We start from the raw sequence: 19,565 nt of genomic DNA on the forward strand, positions 1-19,565 counted from the left end.
TGGGTGTAAAAAGACAAAATTACCCTCGAGGCACACTATAACTCCTACATGCAAGCAGCGGATAATCACGACTCAATCAAGATCAAAAGTGATCAAAATAGATATTTATTCAAAACCTATTTTATTCATCCTCATCAAATCCTCCCACAAGGTAACCTTCAATTATTCATTCAAAATATGATTAATTACCTAAATTAATTGATTAATTGTATAATTAATTAATTAATTTTCTAATTAATTCCTAATTGATTGCAAGATATTATTTTAACATAATATCTTGCAATTACATCCAAAAACCACTATAAGTGGCTGGACCCCTTTTCTCCAAATAGGGGCCGGCCACACCCCTATAAATACCACCTCATTTCTCCAAAAACCTAATCCCAACTCTCTTGCTAAATTCTCCAAATTTCTCTTAAACACTTTTCCCTCAAATTTTAACTTTGGCTTTGGAGGTTCTTCAGCCAAAGGCCCGTCCCATTCATCGTGGGCGTGTGAGGCTCTTAGCCTTGACCTAAGGTGTTAATTATTTTGCAAGTGCATTTTCGTCCAAAAAGAAGAAGACGAAAATTTACATCTACAAATTAGTGTTTTTCAATCGACACTGTATTAACGGCATCTAAATCCAAAAACTTACATCTTCCTTTAATTTTTCAGAGATCTTGAAAACGTCGAAGGAAACGTTTTCCAACCACATCCTCATTGTAGCCTCGCAGTTCGCTCACATGATGGAGTCCTATAAACCAAGGTGTTGGACCATGTCAGAGTTGGTGGCCTCAGCGAGCTTAGTAAAAGGCCAAGAGGTATCCACGAGTCTAGAAGGGCTCGCAAGTGAGATTGGCCCAGCATGGCCTAATAGAGGAAGACCAGCTGGATCAGTGACAGATAGCGATCCCTATAATCGTCACCCGGACATAGACCATGAATTCGGATGGTGTTAAGAGCCTTCCCTAAACTTCTTAACTGGTTTTTTTCGTCGCGTGTCTTTTTAATCAATTGTTCACTAAATGGGCATGAATTCGGAAGTGTTAAGGGCCTTCCCTTAACTTCTTGATTGGTTTCTCTCATCACGTATCTCTTTAATCAATTGTTCCCTAAATGGGCAAAACAACACCGAGTTCAAACCAACTACTTAGGGAACACCGCATGTACCCTAATGAATCATCAACAAGCTTATGTCTGCCACTATATAAAGACATGTTCATTCCCATGAAAATGCAACTATTCTTTAGCAAAGAAACTCATAGCTTGTGATTCATCTTCCCCTGTTTAGTCTAACTTAGCAATCAGATTGCCTTTAGTTCATACCACACCTGTGTGACAAGGTCTTAACTGTCGTTCATATCTTGGTTACAGAGACATCGGAGTAATTTTACGTTTGTGGGAAATTTGTTTCCCACAATAACGACGGTGATAAATCATTTTTGTCTAAAAAAAACAACAAAATACAACAATTTAAGACCACAACTTTGTTGAAGAATGCCATTCCACATCGGAAACTTAATAGGATAAATTTTAATGGTTATGCTCCTTATTGCAAAGAGACATTATGTGATAAAATTCAACACTTGTTGGGCGATCAGGTGGTTATGTTGAGATAGTTAGTGTGGTAGTCGATAGTTGGCTTGACTCTGAAATGTTGACATGGTATCAAAGCGGGTTCCCCTTCAAATGTGAAGAAGATCCTAAGCTGGCGAACAATCTTTTGCTACTTGAGAAAAAAAAAAAAAAAAAAAAAAGAGGAGGTTCTCAAAGTAGAATTGGTTGCACACGTGATGGGGAGTGTTGAAAAATCTCACATTGGATAAATGGTACTAAATGTGGTTTCACTTGAGACATTTTATGATAAAATTCAAAATCTGTTAAGTTATGCAAGTGGTTAAATTGAGACAATATCAATATAATTAATAATGAACCGTTGACTTGACCTTCTAAATCTTGACAAACTTTACATAATCACCTTCCAAAGTAAAGAATTACATACATAATCAATTTCTTCATTTACACCCTAATAAACCTTAGCGTAACCATTATTAGAAATCATGAGGTTATGTTCAAAGACCTTAGCTAGCCTAAACCACCGTGGTTCTAATACGACCTAAAATACACAACTTGTTTGTTCCATTGCTGAAGAAACACTTGAGCGAAAGGCCGTCTGCTCTGCTGTAACAAGTGAAAATTTACCTACGTCTGCATGTAAATATTTCGAAAGGAAGAAAGGGGTGCAGAAATAAAGCCAATATACTAGGATGAGGGTGCATGGTGCGAAAACGACAGCAGGGAAGAGACTGACCATAGCAAGAGGCCAACCACCATCACACATTCACCTTCTCCCTTGGATTAGATAAGATAATGGAGCTCATTCCACGTGGCAAGGTCATAGTGGTGCCTAGTGATAAGGCTAGCTTTCAAATTGTTCCTCTGCATCATGTGGTCTCTATGCTGTAATGTCATCAGGTACATCATCCAACGGCCCGTGTTTGCTGGTAAAATGTTCATGGGATCAGGACCGTAGGATAGGACATGGGTAGCCAGAGCACTATATATAGGCAGAATAGGAGCTGCGTATCTCAACCAAAAGAAGTAAAGCACTCAAGCAAAGAAGAGAAAGCAGAGAGAGAGAGCAATGGCTTCCTCAATGATTTCCTCCGGTACCGTGGCTACAGTTTCCGCCGACCGCCCAGCCCCCTCTCAAGCCAGAATGGTTGCTCCATTCACCGGCCTCAAGTCCTCCTCAGCTTTCCCTGTCACCAGAAAAAGCAATGACATTACCTCTATTGCAAGCAATGGAGGAAGAGTGCAATGCATGCAGGTAAGAATTAATCGATACTAATAAATTACTAATCCCTTAAAAATATGTTAATACATTTAATTAAATTGAAAAACTACTAATCAAATACATTTCATAATTAATTAGTACAAAGTTCTATTGTTTCGCTTTCGCTCCTAAAAAATTAGTTAGTACAAAGTTACTACATCATCTATCAACCTGTAAGTAAATTATTATTAGGAGTTTGATAATTTAACATATCAAACAAATAAATATGTTTGCAAATATATATGTATATATACTTTCGGGTCAGATTCTTTGCAAATTATTTTTTATTTCTAAGGTACTTATATGTATTATTTTGTATAATTTGGCCGAAATAATACTAGTATCTTGTCTTGTTTTTTGGCAAAACAAAAGGTACTTACCGAAGTACAAATTCAGTTTATCAAATATTTTGATGATTACAGGTGTGGCCTCCACTCGGACTGAAGAAGTTCGAGACCCTCTCTTACCTTCCTCCCCTTTCTTCCGAGTCCTTGGCCAAGGAAGTTGACTACCTCCTCCGCAAGAACTGGGTTCCCTGCTTGGAATTTGAGTTGGAGGTTAATAATTTCTAACCTTATATACTGTAGTTTGTTAAATTAATGATTTGACGTGGTAACGCACTTAATTGTTTACTAACTTAATTCTCTTGTAAAAAATTGTGTTAAATATATAGACTGGATTCGTGTACCGTGAGAACAACAGGTCCCCAGGATACTATGATGGAAGGTACTGGACAATGTGGAAGCTGCCCCTGTTCGGATGCACCGACTCTTCCCAGGTGTTGAAGGAGCTGGAAGAGGCCAAGAAGGCCTACCCCAACTCCTTCATCCGTATCATCGGATTCGACAATGTCCGTCAAGTGCAGTGCATCAGTTTCATCGCTTACAAGCCTCCAGGCTTCTAAGTTGTTCTACAATTTTCATAATTATTGTTGTTGTTGTATGTACCATTGTGGCTCTTAGCCAAGGGTCCCGGTGGTCTGTTTAAGTTTGTATTTGATTAGGGCTTTCAAGACCTTTGCCTATTTGTTTCTTTAATTCTCTATCCTTTTTCGAGGCACTCTCGTTTGTTTTCGAATTTGGTGTTTTATCGGATTCAAGATGGTGTTGGTTGAGAAATTCATGAATAAATGAGATCCGTGTTTTATTTTTATTTGGACGAGTAATGTATTATATTTACTGATTATATTACTTATTATATCTCCCATATACCATTATGTATATAAATCTTACTATTTAAGAAGATTGTTCAACAATGTAATTCATAAATAAGATACAATTTTTTTTTTTATTGTTTTACCATTAGAATTTTCTTGGACTCTTATTATTTTACTATTTCTAATTACAAACTCAAACCTTCTTTACACACATCACAAAATTTTAACCTCTGTTTTCGAGAATTAGAAAAATGATTCACTCGAGCACTCGAGATTATTGTGAAAGGCTTGAATCCCACTCGATCGAGGACCTTAGGGTAGTGTAACCAAACTCATTAAGTGGTTAAAACCCTAAGTTTTGAAGAAACAAAATAGGCTGCAAGACACATGATAGCAATTTGGTTGCTATTCAAAAATTTCCACCGAGATTGATTTAATCACGTGAATAATTTACTTCATAATGCAATGTGCCAATCGGCTTTTTTATGTTAATTAAATTCGTTTAAACATAATTAAATGTTATGCAACGCAGTTATTCCTTCAATTTGTCTTTCTTTCTTCTAATTTTTCAACTCGTTGGGAAATTAATTAGGTTGTAAAACGGTCCCCTTGTAGTTTGTAGCACTACAAAAAAAATGAGCACTGCACACCAAAAATTATATGTGCCTTTTGAGGCCAAAAAGCACCAACATTTGTGCTCATAGACCAATAGCAACAGTGCAGCAACTAAGTTTGTATCTGTGCCCTCTATGGGCGTCACCATTACTTATAACACACAATATGATGTTTTGTGCCCAAAGCTAAGCACAAATACAACCCTTATTGTGTCCTACCTCTAATAAAGGCTACTGAATGTATGGTGTAAGATGGGCACAATTGCTATTTTTAAAGGCTTAGATTGTTAAAGCAAGGGCACAACTTAAAAATTGTGCCACTATTATATTTTAATAAATACAATAAAACTCCAGCACAATTAAAAATTTGTGGCGGGTTTCAATAAAAAAAAAAAAAAAATTTGTGGCATAATTGGATATTTTTATTTAAACATGGCAATCATCAGGTTGCTCATAGAATCTAATTTCCACCTAAATTTAGAAAGTTACAAATCATCCATTACAAACTAAACATAAATCAACATTAGCACTAAAATAGTTAAGTTAATATATTACATAACCTATGTTCTCGGTTAAGACCGATTCATGCAACCTAACAATACAACCCATCCAAATGTTAAACCAAAAAATACATGTTATCCTATGCTAGACATGCCCGGGATTCTCTATATACAACAAAATATAACATATCCAAGCTTGTATCCCCAAGTCAAACGTACTAATGGTTAAACCAGCAATATATAAACAAAATACACATCTACAAGGGCTGCTTGATGACAACTAACCAGTATTCTGACTTTGGCAGTCCTCATGCATCATAGCACTAGAAATTGGAGGTCCACACTGCACATTCTTGTCATTTCCACCTTCGAAACCCGTTGAAATCTGAGCATGTGAGCTTCCACACCCTTGCTGCTGAGTTGAAGTACTTTGTAGAGCACTCACTCCAAATGAACCAATGTTGATGCCTACATGTGCCAACATGGCTTTCAATTGCTCAGCCATTTGCACCTTTGCTAACCTCAAATTCTCCTCTTGTTCGGCCCTAAGCCTTTGTATGCTTTCTTCTTGCTCTCTTTTCATCTTTTCCGCTTTCTCATTTGCCTCATGCATCATACGAGTCATTTTTTCTTCCGCAGCAGCAGTGGCTTCTTTCTGAGCTTCATAAGCTTCCCGAAGATACTTCACTTCCCTAGAAATACCTCGCTGTTCAGTAACAATTCCTGGTACATCTGCCCAACCAACTCCAAGGCCAAAGCCTCGCACTTGATTTCGCTTCTCTGGGCCCAACACTTCTGCATAAATCTTATTACGAACCTCTGTTGTTACCTCATCACCACGTTCACGAACCTCCACTTCCAGATTTTCAAACGCTAACTGTTTGAAAAAGCCTTAATCATTCGTAAATGCATAAAATTTCATTAAAGGTTGCTGGAAATAAATTTGGTGAAGTGAAAATGTACAAATTACCATCATTCTAGCAGATTCATCATCAACTGGGAGTTGCTTAGGTCCTCTTGTGTGTGTCATTTTGAAAAAAGTCACACGATCAGGTTCATTTCCATCATGTTCTTCAGCCTAAGACACAAAAAAAATCCCAAAAACAACCACAATCATTAAACAATCACAGTTACAATGACAAAAACTATAGTGCACTATATATAAACACAAACATCAATAAGGGTAATAAACCGCTGTTCCTGAAAAATTGGAAGAAAAAAAATACTTTAGTTTATGTCAAATGTATACTGATTTGAACTAAAATTAAATGTGAGATGTAGTTTTTGAGACATTTGAACTAAAATTATAATATATAGTACAAGAATCCACTCACATAATCATTCCGTATTTGAGCAAAAGTTGTTGTCCCAGTTGTGTGACTCGTCTTTAACATCTTTCGATTCTTCACATTCGTTGCACATCTCCGCTGGATCACAACAAATAAAGAACACCACAAAGGAAAATACTCATTTTATCGAACCTTATATTTCGTTTCAACAACAGTTTAATGAAGTATAGTAACTATAGTGTTGAAAGTTTTACAAACCTTATTTTCAATTTTATCCCAATAAGCTACCAAGGATTGCCATTGTCTCTGGATTACCCTAGAATCATTGCAATGCTTCCTCTGCTCGGAGTTCTCAAAGGGAACATAATACAACTTACGGAGTTTTGCCCTCCATGTCCTGAAACGATCATGCAATTTCGTTTCCACAATAGCCCTTACTTTGTCCTCCTTGCCAGCAGCTTTTGGATTTGTCCAGTCTATAGTGGCCTACATAAACAATAATGAAGTTGTGACATAAGATTGTAAGCATCCAACAAGTCAAATTTTAGAAATTAGCATCAATACCTGGACCAATGACCACACTCGATCAAGTTTCGAAGATTCTATTTGGCGCCAATCAGGTGAATCAATTGGGATTATTCCACCATCACGAGCCAACATGGCTATGTAGCGCCCAAATTTGGCCACATTGTCACGAGGAGAAATAGGTTGACCAAATCTGTTAAAGTTCAGTTTTTCGCACCTCCCTCTGCCCCACCGTATTTTGTTAACTCCCCTATTCCTCTTTCGAGTTGTGGGTGACAAAGAAGTAGAGCCACTTGATTGCGTATGTCGACTACATGTCTCATGGGGTTGGTTGGTTGCAAATGATTCATTTTCGGTGACTACACCAAATTGGAAGTGTGGTTGAGTTCCCATAGATGCCAAAAATGCATCATCATCAAGCATCATATTAGCCATCTACATTGCAAATTGCAAATGAAGTGTAATCAACACGAACTATTCATTTACACCAACAAGAACTATTTTTTTACACCAATGAACATACAGGTAACATTAACAAGTTCTATAATGATTCAAATTATCTACATTTTATCATCATGCATAAATTATCCTTAAATAAAAGTGAAAATCTTTTCATTAAGACATACAATTATTGATAGAAGAAAAAAGATGAACACACTATATGATGCCACCATGTACTGTAACCATCATGTGACTTTTGAGTTGAGTGATCTTTGTCAAGGTGATCATCAAAGAAAGACCTAAGATTGACGGCTGGATCACAATGTGTAGTGTCTTAGAAGAGTTATAGTTTATATTGTGCATTCATTTAATGAACCACAACATCAAATACCAAAAGAGGCATGCATATGAGTACCGTGGAATCTGAACACTTAATAGTCACGTAGAGCAGATCCAGTTTTATTGTAGTGGTGTAAAGCAATCATGCTTATGCACCATGGTGGAGGTTTGACCCTATCGATTTCTCTATCCCTTAGTAATTAGTTATTTAACTTGCCGACGTTATGGATGGTGAAAATTAAAAAAAAAAACAAAAACAAAAACAGGGCCACGTAGTAATAGGAGTATGATCGATCCAGGGATGATGGATGTACTCGCACACTCTATTCTATATGTTCCCTATGAGGGATACTTATCTGAAAGACAACTGGGATGGTACTGGTAGGGAAATCCCTCATAATTTCAATGAGACCTGCAATCCCAAAAATCTGCACCCATCCTAGATTCTTAATCCCAAACCCACTGTCCTCTGAAACCCACTGTCCTCAAACCATAAACCATATTCAACAAAATAAACAGCCTACTTGACCTTAAACCTTAAAGAATAGAAACCCATTGAAAAATTGAAATTCAGAAACCTTACATGTATCTTGGCCCTCTTGTGTGTCGGTGTGTGTCACCAGAGGGCAGAGGAGTGCCTTTGAACTGGACAGAGGAGTAGGCTTGAGGTGGATAGACTCCACGGATGAATGGGTTGGAACTGGACGGAGGAGCTGGAATGAGCGTCCTTTTAATTTTGGGAGAGTAAAGGTGAGACGGAATGAGAAATGGTGGAATGGAAGCTTTCCAGTTTCTAACCCTTTAATATAGCTACTATTTTTTTAATTAATATTTTAAAAGTGAGTGGGCACAATTTTGGGATGCGGTGGGTTTAAATCAGATTTTGGCAAACCAAGTTTTTGAATTTGGTGGTGGGAACTTAATATAATAGAGGGAGAAGTCCAATTTTAAAAAATAGAGGGAGAATCCAATTTGGAGAAGGGGAAACTTAATATAAGTTCAATTTTATAAGTCATTATTAGTTATAGTCCAACTTAATTTGTTTTATTTTTCGGATGAGGTCCAGTAATTAATTATCCACATAAGCTTATTTGTATTAGATTGCCAAATTTACCCTTAAATTGATTAATTAAGTAATTGCTGTTTATTTTTTCATTTGTGATTAATGTTAATCTTATCCTGAATTATAGGATTAGGGATTTAAATCTCCGTTTTTCTTCTCGTTACCCAAACCGTTCATTTCTCTTTTCTTGTTTCAGTTCTCTTATCTTGTTTCTCCCTGTCAATATCTTTATCTTGATGTGTTATTTTGCATTACTCAATCTTGTGTTTTGGGTTCTTCCTCTTTTTTATTTTTTATTTTTTGGGTTTCTTTCTGCTTTCCATTGTTATTTTTTTTTTTTTTTGAAGTTGTATTGAAGCTTAATTGTGTTTATCTACCTATACCATAGGGTTTTTTTTTTTTTTTTTGTTTATATATATATATATATATATATATATTATAACACTCAACCTATATTAGAGATTAATTGCATATGTATCATTTGTTTTCTCTCAACCCATGTTCAACCTTCCATGGGAGAGCCGAATGCTCTCCCCGTTGGATGCTCTCTTTACTCATCACAAAGGCCCCGCCTTCTCTCCCTCCTCTTCTCTCTTTCGGCTCATCACACTTTGCCTTTGTAAAAGGCACAAATCAAGGGCTAGACATCATAATGATGTCCCCCATTGGATGCTCTCTTTACTCATCACAAAGGCATAACCAAATGCCTTACCGCCTTCTCTCCCTCCTCTTATCTCTTTCGGCTCATGCCAAATCTTTGCCTTTGTAAAAGCCACAAATCAAGGGCTAGACATCATAATGATGTCCCCCTTTTTCTTTGTCCATTTCTTAGCTTGCCAACTCATAATATGAGTCAATTCATGTCCAATAGATGATTGGATACATTGATAGACAAGATGGAGACAATCATGCTCAACCGAAAGTAGCTTGCCAACTCATAATATGAGCCAATTCATGTCCAATAGATGATTGGATACATTGATAGACAAGATGGAGACAATCATGCTCATCATGCATCATTTGTGCAATAGATGATTTCGTGATCATATTCATTTGCCTTATTAAGCTCCCTAATTTTATGTAAATATTGATTTGTAGAATTTGTCCTTATGCAAATTGTGAAAGCTTGTAAACCCTCTGTAAAACTATATAAATACAATACACCGAGATGAATGAAGATCATCCAAAAAATTCTACCAAAAACTTGTGCGTGGTCTTCATGTTATTTCCCTGCACTATTTAATCTTTCATACATGAACAAGCTACATAGTAGATATAAGTTCTTGATCATTACAAGTCTGATAATCGTTCTGCAATAACAATTTCTGCAACATCTAGCCTTGTTTGCACTATATCATCATCCCCTAATGTGTTTTCTATATCTTGAGCTGTGTTGGGGTCTTCTACATCTGTATCGAGCATGTTGTAAACGTCTCGTGGCTTTGTCTTTGTAGCAACAAACCACTCAGTGTCAATAGGATCTTGAACATAAAACACTTGCGTTGCTTGTGACCCCAGTATGAATGAGTCATCCGATGGTAAATGATGTTCACAATTAACCAAAGTGAACCCAAACTCATCCTTCTTAGTACGAAACCTTTTGCTCTTGACATCAAACCAATCACAATCAAACAGTATAACCTTCCGACCATTGTGATAATCTAACTCAATGATATCTGTCACAACACCATAATAATCCACATCTCCATACCTTGGATTCCTGTCAACCGTAGTAGCAAAACTACTAACTTCAGATGCTAAAAAAACACCACTGTTTTGGGTTTGTGCATGTCGATCAGCAGAAGCAACCTTAAATCGATTTCCATTCATGATGTATGCGGTATAACGATTTACCCACTGCATCGGTCCAGCAGCCAATGCACATATATCGTCTTTAATAACTCCCTCATCATTTGCCCCTATGATATGTACCTACATTGAATTAAAACACAGTTACAAAATTACACCATTATGAATGCTACATTTAATACTGAAACTTAATAGGAATATATATAAGGTACATTATCCCGACACCATTGAGGGAAACTATCTAAAGCTTCTCTTTCTGCATCATATATAGTAGTTCTTCTGCCACGAGTAGAAATTACATGTGACATATGTCTCCTACAAGACCAACACATAAATCAATTCAGGATCCAAGCTAGTCCATCAAACATATACTAAGGTAATGTCATTGTTATAACTGTACCTTAAGTATTCTGCCATTTGAGGACAATTTACTAGGACATATCGATGAGCCATTTCAAACCTCGGACGTTCTAGCAAAACAGTGTCAACAGCGCTTGCTGGTTTGCCTTGGCTACTAAATAACGGAAGCCCTTGTCGTGCATCACATTGCTGAACATCATAGTTACGTCCATGCCTATTGCGACGGGTAACAATAGAGTCATCCATGTACATGGAGCAGAATGATACACACTCATCTAAATTAACAGCCACTGCAATACATCCTTCTGGCTGACTCTTGTTGCGCACATACGATTTTAGAAGATGTAGATACCTGATTGTTAAAAAAAAAATCTTTAAGCAAAAGGTAATGATGAAAAACAAATACTAAATTTAGAAACTAAACTGAGTAGCTGTTTTACGAAACTGACACCTTTCAATGGGGTACATCCATCGGTATGGGACTGGACCAGCAACAGCAGCTTCATCCGCAAGGTGAATTATCAAGTGTACCATAATGGTAAAGAATGATGGCGGAAATAACTTCTCCAGATGGCATAGAGTTAAGGCAATGCTTTTTGACAAGCCATTGAATAATTCTTCAGTTCCAGTTTTTGAACAAATGTGGCGAAAAAATCTGCTCAACTCTAACAACACTGTAACAACCGATTTCGGTAACACTTTTCGTATTGCAATAGGGAGGAATACCTGTAGGAGCATATGATAATCGTGGCTTTTCAAGCCAATTAACTTCTTTTCTTGAATATTAACATAGTTGCTAATATTAGAAGAGTAGTTGTCTGGCACCCGAATTGATTCCAAAACCTGGCACAACATTCTTTTCTCCTCAGGTTTCATATTGTATTCTGCCGCTGGCAGCTTTGTACGGGCACCATCTGCCCGTGGATGGAGATCATGCCTAATGCCCAACTCTACGAGATCAGCCCTTGCCCTAATACCATCTTTATTCTTCCCTTCAATTTCCAAAAGAGTGCCAATAACATTTTCAGCTACATTTCTCTCTATATGCATGACATCCAAGTTATGCCGCAGTAGAAGATCCTTCCAGTAAGGCAAATCAAAGAATATAGTCTTTTTTGTCCACTGACCGACAACGTGTCCATCATCATTCCACCCCCGCTTACGACCACTTGCCTTTGCACCCTTGCCAAATCTGAAGGTCAATCCCGTCACTTCCAATAAACAATCCATGGCAGTTCTTGGTTTAGGGGGGTTTCGAAATTCTTGAGATCCATTAAAAGTTTTTTTATGTCTTCGGTACCTGTGTGACATCGGGAGCCATCGCCTATGTCCCATGAATGCAAACTTTTTCCCATGCTTAAGCCATAAAGAATTAGTGTCATCACCGCAAGTCGGACAAGCTTTCTCACCACTAGTGCTCCACCCTGAGAGCATGGCATAAGCAGGAAAGTCATTGATAGTCCACAACAAGGCAGCACGCATGGTGAAAGTTTCTTGACGGTGAGTATCATATGTTTGCAAACCTGTCGTCCACAAATGCCGCAAGTCATCAATGAGCGGCTGCAGGAAAACATCAATTGCATCACCAGGACTTTTTTTCCCTGGAATTAGAAGAGACATCATGATATAAGGTTGTTTCATGCACATCCAAGGTGGAAGATTATAAACTACAACTAAAACAGGCCATGTGCTGTGAGGTTTGCCATGCATTCCAAACGGATTGAATCCGTCGCTTGCAAGCCCAAGACGGACATTGCGACACTCCCTTGCAAAATCTGGATATGTATTATCCAAATGCTTCCAAGCCGGAGAATCGGCAGGGTGCCTCAAAACACCATCGTCAGTTCTAATCTCTGAATGCCATATCATTGACTCAGCTGTGTAACGAGACATGTACAACCTTTGTAGTCTAGGACCTATGGGAAAGTAGCGTAAAACCTTTTTCGGTACCTTAGTACATTCGAGCGTTCCTGAATTTGCCTTCCTTTGCTTATATCTACTAGCGCCACACTTTGCACAAACGATGTCATTTACATGCTCTTTCCAGAATAGCATGCAATTATTTCGACACGCATCTATGTTCTGGTAATCCAACCCCAAAGCCCGGATAATCTTCTTTGTATAGTACAAATTTGGAGGAAGAGTCTCGCACATAGGAAAATGCTCTCTTATTAGTGCCAGCACTGAACCAAATGCAGCATCACTCATTCCATATAACAATTTTGACTGATATAATTTGACCACAAAATCCAACTTTTTCTTCCTACTACCTGGATATAATTCTCCGTCTGCTTCTCGTAGAATGTTGTCAAATTGGTGCACATCAATTGTTTCGTCACAAGCAAAAGAAGATTCACCAACATGATCTGACTCATCCATATGCACGTGGTTACCGAAAACATCGTGAAGCATCGCTGCCATGAAATTTTCAGGGCTTCTTTCATTATGAGCTTCAGTAGTTGGACTTGATATATTATCAGACGTATACACCTGTTCGCCATGTTCAACCCAAGGTATATCTATGTAATGGGGATCCATACCCTCGACGTAGAGGTGTTGATCGACTTCAAATGGATCATGATAAAACATATTGCAACAGCGCCGACAGGGGCACTTAATTTTTCCTTGAAAGGCAGCAACATCTAAAGCATTACTGATGAATGCACGCCTGCCAATCAAGTATTCATTGGTCGTCCTATTCAGATGCACCCATTCTTTGTTCATCTTTACCTACAAGCATGTATGAAATTATAAGACATTTGATTACACAATAAGATTAGTGAATTGAGACAATGAAACAAAACTTTCATAAAGATCCAACTTAATATCCCAAATATCACAAACCAACTAAAAGCAGATGTGGTCTACATTAAAGTGCCTTATTCATTAACGGCTACTTTGAATAGAATTTTGTTTCATTTGAATGAACTCCATTTGAAGTTTGCTATGATAAGCAAAAAATTATTCTACCTATTTTACCCCGACAACGACGTTTTCTTGTGATATGTTTGATTTAAATGAAAGGAATTGCATGTTCTTTGTGTTTTGTGGCTAGATTAATGAGATGGAAAAAATCGTATTAAAATTCTATAATTGCTAGTCAAGTGAATTTGGAGAATGTTTTGATTGTCATTGATCTCTTGCTCTAATTATTAAATCATTTGTTTGGTGGCATATTGAGAGTTGTTACATGTGCAACTGGATTATGTAGTGCATTTCTATCATTTGAATTTTATGCAAGATGATAAAACAGAGAGGAATTGCATTCATAAGAGCTTTGCCCTTATCCTCCCATTAGTCGTGTGACTATTTATAAGAAAATGAGAAGGACAACCCTATTCTTTCCAGTGCAGGTAATACAAATATTAGTCATGCCTTTGTCTCCCAAAGACCAGGAAAGAAGCCATTGACATACAGTAGTGAGTAAACTGAAGAGGGCCAAGACCGAGAATAAGTTGGTGCTAAGCTTTCGTCGGTTACAGCAAAGGAAGAGAAAGAGGAACAGCTGGAGTGCTTGGAATTAATTGATCATGCTATTGAAATCCTACAAACATATGATGCCAAAGACTTATACTTGTTCTTTTATTCATAATATATATATCAGACTACAAAGTATTCATTGCACCAAACAAATTGATTCAGAGTATACATAAATTACGAAAGAAATCTAGTAGGAAAGGCAACTAAAAACTCCATGTTTCTCTGTTACAATCTCAGATTTCCTAATTACACAGTTCTGTAAAAAAAAAGAGCACATATTGGTGAGTAATTTACTTTTTCCATGCTGGCTCCATTACACAACATTGGAAGGATGATAAGCTGACATTCATCACTTACACTTATGTATTACACCCCTCTTAACATGCAAGTCTGTTAGCTTCAAAACAGTTTCTATTGTGAACTTCCAATCAATAAGCAGCCTAAGGGAAGGGTCGAAGGCCTAAACATTGTCCCTGACGTTACCTCAAGACCATAAATAAAATTTCACCAAACAAATTGAGTACCAGCCAAATCTTAGAAACAAAACGGTTCAATCTCTCTCCCATATTTTTCAATTACTTCTTGTTTTATTCCTATTATATATCAGACCCCACAGAAAATTCCACCAAACAATTAAGTACCAGCAAATCGTAGAAACAATTAAGAACACAAAAAACAATTGAGTACCAGAAAACGATTCAATCTGTCTCGCATGGTTTTCGATTATCCAAGCGACACCAAATAAGAACACAAAAAAAAAACATATATAAAAATCAAATACCTGAAGAAAGCCACACTAGCTGGGCAAATTGGAGGAAAACGAGGACTTGAGTACGATTTAGGCACCGGCCGTTCAGAAATAACCTGAAGAACACCACACCAGATGTGCGATTTGGAGGAAAACGAGGAGTTCAATGCGATTCCGGCACCGGCCGTTCAGAAATTACCTGAACAAAGGCACACCAGATGTGCGATTTGGAGGAAAACGAGGATTTGGATAAAGATATTTTTGTGTTTATAGTTATGATTCCTTTGCCCAGGTGTGCGATTTGGTGAAGCAGAAGTATGAAGCCTTACGTTGGGGAAGTATGAAAGCAAGTTTTTTTTTCTTTCCCTTTTTTATTTTGGTTTCTCGTTTCTTTTTTCTTTTAGTTTACTGGTAATGGGTGTTAGGGAAGTATGAAAGCAAGCATTTTTTTTTTTCCTTTTTTATTTCCTTTTTTCATTTCTTCTATCTTTTAGTTTACTGGTAATGTCTCATAACCTTTGTGTTGCCACGCTGTGAAGTCACTGAATTCTGCGGTATGAAGCGGACGAGAAACATAATTATAACCTAAAAAAATATATAGTAGGAGTAAATCTAGAAGGGCTAATTAGAAAGAAAACATTATTATATTGGAATACGACATAAGTTGATAAAAGGACCCAAGAGGAGTCCAGCATAGCATAAGATAGTTATATTTTCATAGTACACCAGTGAAATATAACATAATACAAAATATATTAATTGTCCTCGTCATCGCTGCTTAAAATCTCAACGGTAACATTCTGCATATTTCGTGAGCTCAACTGTGGGACAGACAGACCTCTAGGATGAATTTGTGCTTGATAAGTGCGTGGTTCTTCAATAATAACGACAGAACTGGTAGACTGTTCAGTTGTTGTTTCAGCAGAAACCAAATTGACAGGATATTGTTCTGTCCTACCTGGGTTTGCCCATGCTGGCAATACACGTCCTTGAGGTGCGCGTACGCATCCGTTATTGAAGGGTAATGCGTAGCCAAGGCGACCATCAGCAAAAGTAGTAAGAATGTACTGATTATTAACAGGACGAGGCATACGCCCGGCATTAACAGGTTGTCGTGGACGTTGAACTGGAGGATTCGTTGTGGAATTTTCTGTTGTAATGTTGGAAGCAATATACGAATGTGATGCTGGAGATTCAGTTCCAATTCTAACTCCACGACGTCGCCTGTCCGCCATTGTCAATGATGTAGAACTTGCTCAAATTCAAAAGAAACATATGTGTATGAAGCAACCTTCTTAATTTCCATATACAAATTAGTAAGGGAGTGTGGACGTTTTATAGTAGAATAAAGGCACAAATCCATAATTGTGCCAAAATATTCTTTTGCTATAGAGTATTTATTATTTATTAATATTTACTGGACACAATTTCTAACATTTGTGTCAGAAAAGAGGAATTTATAATTATTAAAATATATTCTCTATTTGAAGACCCAATGAGAAGTAGAGTGATTTATTATTTATTAATATTTAGTGGACACAATTTCTATCATTAGTGTCATAAAAAGGAATCTACAATTATTCACTCATTTGTCCATCTGAAGACCAACTAACTTTTGACCAACCCTAAGGGCACAATTGTTGGTTATGTGTCACTGCAAGTAGGACTTTAAAACCAAAAATCATATCACCAAGTATAAAAAACAAACAAGATAACAATCCAAAAAGCAATTCAAAAAGATACGAATCTAACAAACATTCATTGCACCTGGAAATGATCCTTTGCAAATCTAAAATATGCCACTTAGTACTATGGTGTAGTGGTATTCTTCTTTACTTGTAAGTGAGAAATCTGAGGTTCAGCTTTCGGGAAAAACAAATTTGAACAACATTATTGCTAACTTATTTTGAGGCTAAAATATTGCACGGTAATAAACAGCTTCATACCATTATTTACCACAATTTTATAAATTTTAATTATTGGTGTGCTAGTGGAGGTAAAGACAAACGAGAGAGAACATATAGTGCCTTTGACAAATAATTTTTATAGACACAAAATATTTTTTGTGCCCATTTTCAGTAAAAAAGTTGTCATGTGATCCCACTTGACACGATTTCCGTGCCCATTACTGTTTTGTGTCTACTTTTTTTAACATTGGGCACAATAGATGGTGCCCTCTATGGAATGGGAATTATTTAAGCTTTTTGGTGGTCAAACTGACACAAAATTCTCAATTGTGCCCTTTATTTTGTACCCAAAGCTCATTTTTCTTGTAGTGTAGATAGCTGAATTAATGGCCACAAATCATCTACAAAGCAGGTTATCAAGAGCCACAATTCCTTTTTGAATATTTCATAATTGAGCGGCCGATTTTGTTGTATATATCCTCCACCATTGATAGCTACACGTATGGACATGCATTTGTTCAGATAAACAAACGGATAAGCTGCTCTTTTCAAAGTTGCCGCAGTAAAAACTTCATGCATTCATATTCCTGCAGTTAATTGCTATGCATTCATATTCCTGCAGTTAATTGCTCAAGGCCGAAGCACTTTTGGGTCGCTGTTTGGGTGCTTTTGTAGTGTTACTCAATGTCCACAAGCAAAGAAATTATGCTACTGATTATTTAGGGAGGCTAGCTTTCAACAGTTTTTTGGTTTCTCTCTCCAACATACCAATTAGAGCACGCCGAGTGCACCATCATGGGCAACATCATACTCAACCCTACTAGTATAAAAGGACATGGCCCTTGAACCAAGAGAGGTAACCGTTCCTCCCCTAAGAAACACTAAACTCTTGATTTTTCATTCATCTTTAAGTCTAACTTTAAGTATCGAAAAGCCATTTCATAATGGCCTTATGGTATCCTTCACTTGTAAATGAGAGATGACAGTATTAGCGAGTAATGTGTATTTAAACTAATTTAAATAATATATTAATTCAAACTAATTCTCTCGCAACTACACGAATTAGTTATAATAGATTAACAATTGAATCCTATCACTATTAATTAACTAAATGAAATAAAGATTGCATTTGTTTCGAAGAAGAATAAAAATTAAATAATGATTAAACAAAAGTATGATTGAAACCAAAGAAAAAAAAGCACTAAGTGGGTTCCACTACTAGTTGTCATAACCTAGTATCCAATTGTCAGCTCATGAATTATCATATTAACAAAAACTTCCATGCGATTAACAAAAAGAACTGTCGTGCATGGGTCCGGGGTTAAGTACACATGCTAATAATTTCCCAAAGAGATGTAAATGTTATTGGAATCAGGCTTAAATTCAATTATTCCCACCATCTATACATCCATAGTCCAACATACACAAACAAGCAAAAATTCAATTACTCATAGTGAAAAACAAATTAAATACTTATCAACTTGGTCATGTCATGTTCAAGGAAGCCACACAAACTAATATTTGTCTACCGTCAAATCAAAATATAAGTTCATAATTTTCATACACAAAGCATGTATTGAATCTATTTAGGATCAGATATAAATTCATATGCAAATAACTTCAATACTCAAATCCTAGGCTATGATCAAGCACAAAGAACAAAATATTAAATTCCAAAAAACTCAATAAATGAAACTTAATTATCAATCTGAAATTCAAACAATTACAAAACTAGAGTGGACATAATTAATATTATGTCTTAGTGGCAAAGCCAGAAGTTTCAAATATGGGTCATAATATCAACTTAAAATGCTTCATTGGGCCATTTCGTAGAGCTCCTAGTAGGTACTTTGCCAATTCCTACCAACATATGCCGAAATATTGTGCCAATATTGTCGACGACTACTATTATTTGTAAAGGCTTGTCGATGCATGCATCCTGTGTAATAATGTTAAAGACTGACAATGCTTGTCAACTAAGGTATTTCATCAAGCATACAAAAAGAGAGAAATATAAAGACAAATATTATAGCAGTAAGAGGAGAAGGTTGTAGTTTAATTTGCTTATTTATTTATAGGATTCAATACAATACAAAAACAACTATACACGAAGTTTTTTAAAATTGTTGAAATCAAAAGCAATGAATGATCCCATGCTAGCTCACCAGTGACCCTAGTTTTAGCTAAGAGTCATGATGATTCTAATAAAAAGAATTCCCACCGCTTGGAATCGAGCTGGAAAATGTAATTCGTAGTTTATCTTTGTGTGAAGTTGAAAGCCCTTCTTTGTAAGTTGAAAACAACTCACATAAGCGCACCAGCTGTTGGTCCAAATAAATACAAATCACACCAATTGGCCTTCAACCCAAAAATAAAATAATAATTAATTAAATGGATAAAGCCAACTTGAATTAGGAAGACTAGAACATAATGAATAAGACCTTGTCAAATTCAACTTTTTACCAACACGCATCTTAATACTTGTAAATTACAAAAGTATGGTAAATTTAGCTCCA

The 19,565-nt window shown here is 36.6% G+C and overlaps 3 protein-coding genes across 3 annotated transcripts; 1 reads left to right on the forward strand and 2 right to left on the reverse strand.

The window, feature by feature from the left end:
* Positions 1-2,559: 2,559 nt before the first annotated feature.
* On the forward strand, positions 2,560-3,970 carry LOC103934623 (ribulose bisphosphate carboxylase small subunit, chloroplastic). The gene is made up of 3 exons (XM_009344381.2): positions 2,560-2,812; positions 3,241-3,375; positions 3,492-3,970. Exons 1-3 carry the CDS (start codon positions 2,627-2,629, stop codon positions 3,720-3,722), a joined length of 552 nt encoding a protein of 183 aa, XP_009342656.2. The 5' UTR covers positions 2,560-2,626; the 3' UTR covers positions 3,723-3,970.
* A 1,398-nt stretch (positions 3,971-5,368) lies between these two features.
* LOC125477068 lies at positions 5,369-9,539 on the reverse strand. Its single transcript, XM_048583835.1, has 6 exons — positions 8,266-9,539; positions 6,942-7,337; positions 6,636-6,863; positions 6,423-6,515; positions 6,059-6,166; positions 5,369-5,965 (listed from the first exon to the last, which is right to left on the reverse strand). Exons 2-6 carry the CDS (start codon positions 7,335-7,337, stop codon positions 5,369-5,371), a joined length of 1,422 nt encoding a protein of 473 aa, XP_048439792.1. The 5' UTR covers positions 8,266-9,539.
* A 1,956-nt stretch (positions 9,540-11,495) lies between these two features.
* Positions 11,496-16,377, reverse strand: LOC125477069. The gene is made up of 4 exons (XM_048583836.1): positions 15,981-16,377; positions 15,642-15,727; positions 11,641-13,644; positions 11,496-11,531 (listed from the first exon to the last, which is right to left on the reverse strand). Exons 1-4 carry the CDS (start codon positions 16,375-16,377, stop codon positions 11,496-11,498), a joined length of 2,523 nt encoding a protein of 840 aa, XP_048439793.1.
* Between the last annotated feature and the right edge of the window lie 3,188 nt (positions 16,378-19,565).

The sequence above is a fragment of a genome, unplaced genomic scaffold (genome assembly GCF_019419815.1).
Source record: "Pyrus x bretschneideri cultivar Hongxiangsu unplaced genomic scaffold, Pyrus_bretschneideri_v1 Contig20, whole genome shotgun sequence".
Classification (NCBI taxonomy): domain Eukaryota; kingdom Viridiplantae; phylum Streptophyta; class Magnoliopsida; order Rosales; family Rosaceae; genus Pyrus; species Pyrus x bretschneideri.

What these genes read in the sequence shown, in the direction of transcription:
- LOC103934623 (XM_009344381.2), top strand. Translation starts at nt 2,627, where the DNA reads ATGGCTTCCTCAATGATTTCCTCCGGTACCGTGGCTACAGTTTCCGCC. An exon ending in GAAGAGTGCAATGCATGCAG is followed by an intron (nt 2,813 to 3,240) that starts GTAAGAATTAAT and finishes TGATGATTACAG; the next exon opens with GTGTGGCCTCCACTCGGACT. An exon ending in GCTTGGAATTTGAGTTGGAG is followed by an intron (nt 3,376 to 3,491) that starts GTTAATAATTTC and finishes TTAAATATATAG; the next exon opens with ACTGGATTCGTGTACCGTGA.
- LOC125477068 (XM_048583835.1), bottom strand. Translation starts at nt 7,337, where the DNA reads ATGGCTAATATGATGCTTGATGATGATGCATTTTTGGCATCTATGGGA. An exon ending in CTCAAATACGGAATGATTAT is followed by an intron (nt 6,167 to 6,422) that starts GTGAGTGGATTC and finishes TTTGTGTCTTAG; the next exon opens with GCTGAAGAACATGATGGAAA. An exon ending in ATGAATCTGCTAGAATGATG is followed by an intron (nt 5,966 to 6,058) that starts GTAATTTGTACA and finishes TTTTTCAAACAG; the next exon opens with TTAGCGTTTGAAAATCTGGA.
- LOC125477069 (XM_048583836.1), bottom strand. Translation starts at nt 16,377, where the DNA reads ATGGCGGACAGGCGACGTCGTGGAGTTAGAATTGGAACTGAATCTCCA. An exon ending in AAGGTTATGAGACATTACCA is followed by an intron (nt 13,645 to 15,641) that starts GTAAACTAAAAG and finishes ACATGCTTGTAG; the next exon opens with GTAAAGATGAACAAAGAATG. An exon ending in ATTATCATATGCTCCTACAG is followed by an intron (nt 11,532 to 11,640) that starts GTATTCCTCCCT and finishes CTGGAACTGAAG; the next exon opens with AATTATTCAATGGCTTGTCA.